Below are 6,157 nucleotides of genomic sequence, written 5' to 3'. Positions count from 1 at the left end.
ATACTGCCTCTGTCTCTTTCTCTGCCTCTCTCTGACTCTCACTGCTATTAATGATGACGTTCTCAGCATTAAGCAGATGTTGGAAGTTGTTTTGTTTTTATAACAACACCCGAGCACCAGGGAGCAGAGAGCAGCCTGGAAGAATGTGATTGCCTGTGGAAGACGGAACACAGTTGATTCTGCCTCCACTTAAACTGAGATAGGTCATGGGATATTCATTCTCACTATCATCAGCTGCATATTTGGTGCCAGTGTGTTGTTGTCTTTCAGTACACCAGTAAAGTGGTTACCTATGTGTCTGTTTTCTATTCCTACAGTGTAGCCCACAGCAGACTGTACATACATCCTCTCTCTCAGTCTGATGGACTGTCCTTTGACCCTTTGTGCCCTCCACAGCTCCTGACCAACCACTACGAGCAGAGCTGGAAGTACTACTGTCTGCCATCAGGCTGGGGCAGCTACGGCATGGCCTCAGACGAGGAGCTGCTCCTCACAAAGAAGATCTTCTGGGGCGTCTTGGATTCGCTCTCACAGAGGGTACGATGAGGTCTCCTTTAACACAGCACTTAGACCCAGGATAATGGCAGGGCTCCAACAGGATCCTAGTTGAGGCTATAAAAAAAAGTCTGATAATGAGCCAATAAAACCAAAGCTGCACTGAGCTTTGATCAGGAAGTGCTGACCATGTGGATACATGTTCAGGCCAAAAGGTCATAACCTTTAGTAATCTGGTACTAGACACTCCTCTTTAAGTGTCCAATTGAATTATCTCTCTACAAATGCCTCGTTGCCTTTCTGTGCTGTTGAATATGGCCATTGATTTTATGGTTCATCTTGTATGCTCTTTTTGAAGTATGATAAATGTTTGGACCCAGCACATGAAAGTGAAGATGGTGACAGAAAGACCAGGCTGAGAACATCAATATTTGAACAGTCATCATCGATCTCAGCCTCTGCTCTCTGTAACTGGGACGACTCTGCATTAAGCATGTCTCTTAACCTCTCGCCATTCCTGCAGTCTCTAGTCGATAGTTTAGCCTTACTCAGACCTCAGTGGGGGTACCTCTGATAGTCCACCAATCAGAGTGTGTTTCACATTGCAGAAGTACGATGCAGATCTCTTTAAGATGGCCATGCCCTGTCTGAGTGCCATATCTGGGGCCTTACCACCTGACTACATAGACGCCACCATCAGCACCACCCTGGAGAAGCCTGTGTCTGTGGACGCTCAGGGCAACTTCGACCCCAAACCCATAAGCACAGCCAAGTGAGTGGCCATCGGAGATTATGGCATATAAGGCGTGACTGTCTGCTCAAATTAAAGGCATTTTAAATGAAGTGATCCCACTCTGACATTATATGTAACAACTTGTTATAGGTGCCATGTAGAAGTTATCCACATAATTGATTTGATGTAATGTGCAGTGCTTTTATATACTTTATGACTGCGTTTACATATGCTTTATCCCAGCATGCATCATACCTGCAGTGAGTAATGGTTACTCTCTCTTGACAGCATATCTCTTCCAGAGAAACTGGAACACGTTGCCAACAAATATGCTGAGCATTCCCATGACAAATGGTCAGCAGAGAAGGTAGGCCAACGATGAGCTCCTCTGCCAAGGAAATGTGTATTAGATGCTGCAAAATTACACCTGGAACCAATTCATTATAACAGGCCATAAAGATTAAGAATCTACTGCTTTTGTACTGTATTTTATAAAGCCTTACCACGACCCTCTTGGATGAAACAATAGGAGGCTGGTTTCAGGGTTGCTCTCTCTATCCTGTTTGTTTTTATTTGGGTTGAAAAACTAGCTGATAATGTATCAGGTCTGTAGTAGGGTCATACTTGTCTGTTCTCTCCAGGTGATGTTGGGATGGAGGTATGGGGACTGTATAGATGAGAAGGCCAAGACTCACCCTCTACTCAGGACCTACAAAGGTCTGACAGAGAAGGTACAGTGTAGTACAACATTACACAATATGGAATTGGTACACTAAAGTACGAGCTCAATAGGTAGACCTCATGATGTGATGATTAGTTTTGAACTGATTGTATATCTTGCTAACTCTTGGTGTGTATCTGTGTCTGTGTGGTCCTCAGGAGAAGGATATCTACAGGTGGCCTGTGAGGGAGACTCTGAAGAGCATGCTGGCTATGGGCTGGAACATCGACAGGACCAAGGACGGAGAGACCATGTCTCTACGGGAGAGTGAGAAGATGCGCAAGATCTCCCAGTCCTCCTCTCATGTACTCAGTTTAATAACGTCCTCCTCCTCCTAGTACTTTACACTCTAATAAAAAAGGTGTTATCTAGAACCTAAAAGGGTTCTTCGGAGGTCCCCATAGGAGATGCCTTTGAAGAACCCTTTTGGGTTCCTTTCCACAGATGGTTCTACATGGAAACCAAAAGGGTTTTACCAGGAACAAAAAACGGTTCTACCAGGAACTAAAAATAGTTATCCTATGGGATACATCCAAAGAACTCTTTTGGAACCCTTTTTTTCTGAGAGTTTATACCAGGACTGCTGAGTCATCTGTTCAGTGTTTGTTTTTATTACTGAATGTTTTCTTGTTGGCATTTGGCAGGCTAACGGTTTCAACCCGACCCCAATAGACACCATCAATGTGGTTCTGTCTAGAGAGTTACAGGTGAGTGAACCACACAGCTGTTATTTTGTAACTGTTAATAACTGGTTTGTTTATGACTAGGCTGTTAATGTTATTTAATTAACAGAGGTTCTCTTTGCTCTTTGGATCAAGGGCATGGTGGAGGTTGTGGCTGAGAATTATCACAACATCTGGGCTAAGAAGAAAAAGAATGACCTTGGAATTAGAGGTGATTCTATAATTATCTACCCTCCCTGTGATATGGAGGAGCCAGATTAATGTAGTCAGAGTAAATGTGAGATTTATTGGTTCTGATTGTTACAGTGTTGTTGTTTGTGGTTCCAGGTGGGGCAACTCACCCTCTGCTGGTGCCCTATGACACCCTGACTGCCAAAGAGAAGCTCCGGGACAAAGAGAAGACCCAGGACCTGTTCCGCTTCCTGCAGATCAACGGCTACGCCATCACCAGGTCAGTGTGTGAACTTCAGTCTTTGTAAAAACATTGATTTGTATTGTTGTGACAGAATGACAATTCATCTGTCCCTTCTCCCTGTGTTGTAGAGGTCTGAAGGACCTGGAGCAGGACTCTTCCTCCATGGAGAAGAGGTTTGCCTACAAGTTCCTCAAGAAGCTTCTGAAGTATGTGAACTCAGCCCAGGAGTTCATTGCCCACCTTGGTAAGAGCCTGGTGACATTCATATCGTTGATCTTTGAATGCTCCTCTACCTTTTCTCTGTTATGGACAATGCTGCCTTATTGACCTGCTCTTTATTGAACTTTGACCTTGTCGTTTCAGAGGCCATGGCTACCAGTGGGAAGACCGACAAGTCGCCTCATGAGCAAGAAATCAAGTTTTTTGCCAAAGTGAGAATATTGTAAATCTGTGTGAAACAAATGAACATTTTAAGTACAGTACATGAGATTACACAAAGATTGTCACACATCTCCTAAATGGTATTTATTCTTTAGGTCCTCCTCCCTCTGATAGACCAGTACTTCAAGAACCACTGTCTCTACTTCCTGTCTTCTCCCAGTAAGAACCTGAGCAGCAGCGGCTACGCCTCTAATAAGGAGAAGGAGATGGTCACCAGGTCGGTACAATAACATCTCACGACTCTGCAGTTCCACTTTCTCACTCTCTGTGAATGCTACTTACTTACTCTTCTCCGTAAACTCCTTTCATCTTTTCATCTTTTCCTACTCTTAGCCTTTGACCTCCCTGATTTCGTTCTTTCTTTCCTTCTTTATCTCTCCTTCACTTTTCCAGCCTGTTCTGTAAACTGGCAGCTCTTGTCAGACACAGGATTTCCCTATTTGGTAAGAAGCTGATTCTCATCGCTCTTTGTTGCTGTGAATATTAGGATGACGATTAGTGTGTGATATGCTAATGACTGTACTGTGTTCTCTTGTAGGGAGTGACTCCACCACCATGGTGAGCGTTCTCCACATCCTGGCCCACACACTGGACACCAGGTGGGTAGAACTCAGTCCTGCAGTCCTATGCCACAATATACCCCTAGAGTTTGAAATTAAATCAAAGGTTTGGAAGAGGTCCGTCACATAGCAATTTTACAGTACATGTCATTGGAAAAGAGGGCTAACCTAATGTCTAGCCTATATAACGTTGCATTACTTAGGCCCACACATATGTTGTTCTCCACCATGTTCATAATCACCAGTTGTTGTTATTCGTGTCATTTTGGAATCATTTACATTAAGAGAAACAACTCCCGCTGGTATTTAGATAAGTACACTCATCATGCATACACAGCAGGTACTGTAGCTAGCTCCGGGCTCCTAGTGTTCTTTAGAAACTGTGTTCTTTGAGGCAGCAGTTCTCACAAATGAGGTTAAAATAGCAATGCATTAAACATGATGTTTATGCTGAGGATGTAGCCACTGTACTGTACTGTACTTGCCCATAGGCCTTGTCTTTCAACTCCCTCCCTTTGGGAGATTCATCACGGCTTCAAAAAGCTTTAAGAGTCACAAAATGCATTACTAAAAATGGACTAATCTAATCTGCTTAAAGTATCAAATCGTTTTTGGGGTGTAATATTTCTGCACATCCTTACACTGACAGTCTCACCTTGAATCTAAATATTTACATAATTTACTGCATAAATCATACACTGTAAATATTCAAGGTCAGATAGAAGTTTTTATCTCAGTCACATGACATGACTAGAGTCCCTTGGGAGCTCTCTGTAGTATAGCTGGCTCTCCTCTATGGAAATGATGCTGTCCTTTGGGAACTCTTCTATTATATGGCAATTATTATTCTAATCAAATACGATCATTTTATTATCCCACATGGGGACATTGTTTGGTTATTGTGTGCACAAACGGCAGCAATGACATACTCCACCATTTAACCCCTTCCTCCCTCTCCTCCGACAGGACGGTGATGAAGTCTGGCTCAGAGCTGGTGAAGGCGGGGTTAAGGACGTTCTTCGAGAACGCAGCGGAGGACTTGGAGAAGACACTTGAGAACCTGAAGTTGGGGAAGTTCACCCACTCCCGCTCACAGATGAAGGGCGTGTCCCAGAACATCAACTACACCACGGTGGCACTACTGCCCATCCTCACTGCCCTGTTTGAACACATCACCCAGCACCACTTTGGAGTGGACCTGCTCTGTGAGTGACCACAGCAAGACCTACACATCCAGGAGATATGAGGAGTGGCGAGAGTATGCTTTATATGTCAAATCACTGATGCTGCATATGAATGTAACCAACATACCTTTTCTGCTGTTTTTTAGTGGATGATGTCCAAGTGTCCTGCTATCGTATCCTGACCAGCCTCTATGCGCTCGGGACTGGGAAAAACATCTATGTGGAAAGGTAGTATTATTTACATCTTGCAAGGAGACTGATATCACAGATACTATATGTCTGAGATCTGTGTGTCTGTCTCTCCCCTCTCCCTGTCCCCTCCAGACAGCTGCCGGCCCTGGGGGAGTGTCTGGCCACGCTGGCAGGGGCCATGCCTGTGGCCTTCCTGGAGCCCCTGCTCAACAAACACAACCCCTGCTCTGTGTTCTACACCAAGACCGCCAGAGAACGCGCCAGTGAGTTACACACACTTATACGTGATAGTGTTGTACATGTTACACCATGATACACTATTTAATGCGTCTTTACCTGTGCATGTAAAATAGTACTCATCTTATTCTGTGTAGTCCTGGGCATGCCAGACGCGGTGGAGGAGATGTGTCCGGAGATGCCTCGTCTAGACGTCCTGATGAAGGACATCAACGACATGTCTGAGTCTGGGGCGCGCTACACAGAGATGCCCCACGTCATCGAGGTGGTGCTACCCATGCTGTGTAACTACCTGTCCTACTGGTGGGAGAAGGGCCCAGAGAGCCTGGCGTCTCCGCACAGCGGGGGAAGTGTTGGGGGCAGTGTCTTCTCCACCACCGTCACCTCAGAACACCTCAGCCTCATCCTGGGAAACATCCTGAAGATCCTCAACAGCAACCTGGGCATCGACGAGGCCTCCTGGATGAAGAGGATCGCAGGTTAGCTGGGTTGCAAT

General features: G+C 45.1%; 1 protein-coding gene across 1 annotated transcript in view; it reads left to right on the top strand.

Moving 5' to 3' along the window:
* LOC139375249 (ryanodine receptor 3-like) overlaps nucleotides 1-6,157 on the top strand; it is a 158,999-nt gene that overhangs the window by 122,682 nt on the left and 30,160 nt on the right. The window contains exons 50-66 of the mRNA XM_071116859.1: nucleotides 397-537; nucleotides 1,104-1,267; nucleotides 1,517-1,595; nucleotides 1,870-1,959; nucleotides 2,108-2,254; nucleotides 2,594-2,656; nucleotides 2,768-2,843; nucleotides 2,960-3,083; nucleotides 3,176-3,291; nucleotides 3,411-3,478; nucleotides 3,584-3,705; nucleotides 3,882-3,931; nucleotides 4,027-4,087; nucleotides 5,015-5,253; nucleotides 5,379-5,460; nucleotides 5,557-5,687; nucleotides 5,799-6,140. Of these exons, the coding sequence (XP_070972960.1) occupies nucleotides 397-537; nucleotides 1,104-1,267; nucleotides 1,517-1,595; nucleotides 1,870-1,959; nucleotides 2,108-2,254; nucleotides 2,594-2,656; nucleotides 2,768-2,843; nucleotides 2,960-3,083; nucleotides 3,176-3,291; nucleotides 3,411-3,478; nucleotides 3,584-3,705; nucleotides 3,882-3,931; nucleotides 4,027-4,087; nucleotides 5,015-5,253; nucleotides 5,379-5,460; nucleotides 5,557-5,687; nucleotides 5,799-6,140 (2,095 nt within the window). The remainder of the gene's footprint in view (nucleotides 1-396; nucleotides 538-1,103; nucleotides 1,268-1,516; nucleotides 1,596-1,869; nucleotides 1,960-2,107; nucleotides 2,255-2,593; nucleotides 2,657-2,767; nucleotides 2,844-2,959; nucleotides 3,084-3,175; nucleotides 3,292-3,410; nucleotides 3,479-3,583; nucleotides 3,706-3,881; nucleotides 3,932-4,026; nucleotides 4,088-5,014; nucleotides 5,254-5,378; nucleotides 5,461-5,556; nucleotides 5,688-5,798; nucleotides 6,141-6,157) is intronic.

Source organism: Oncorhynchus clarkii, chromosome 19, assembly GCF_045791955.1.
Source record: "Oncorhynchus clarkii lewisi isolate Uvic-CL-2024 chromosome 19, UVic_Ocla_1.0, whole genome shotgun sequence".
Lineage (NCBI taxonomy): Eukaryota > Metazoa > Chordata > Actinopteri > Salmoniformes > Salmonidae > Oncorhynchus > Oncorhynchus clarkii.
Note: the sequence above shows the minus strand (reverse complement) of the source record. Positions and strands in the feature narration are given on the sequence as shown.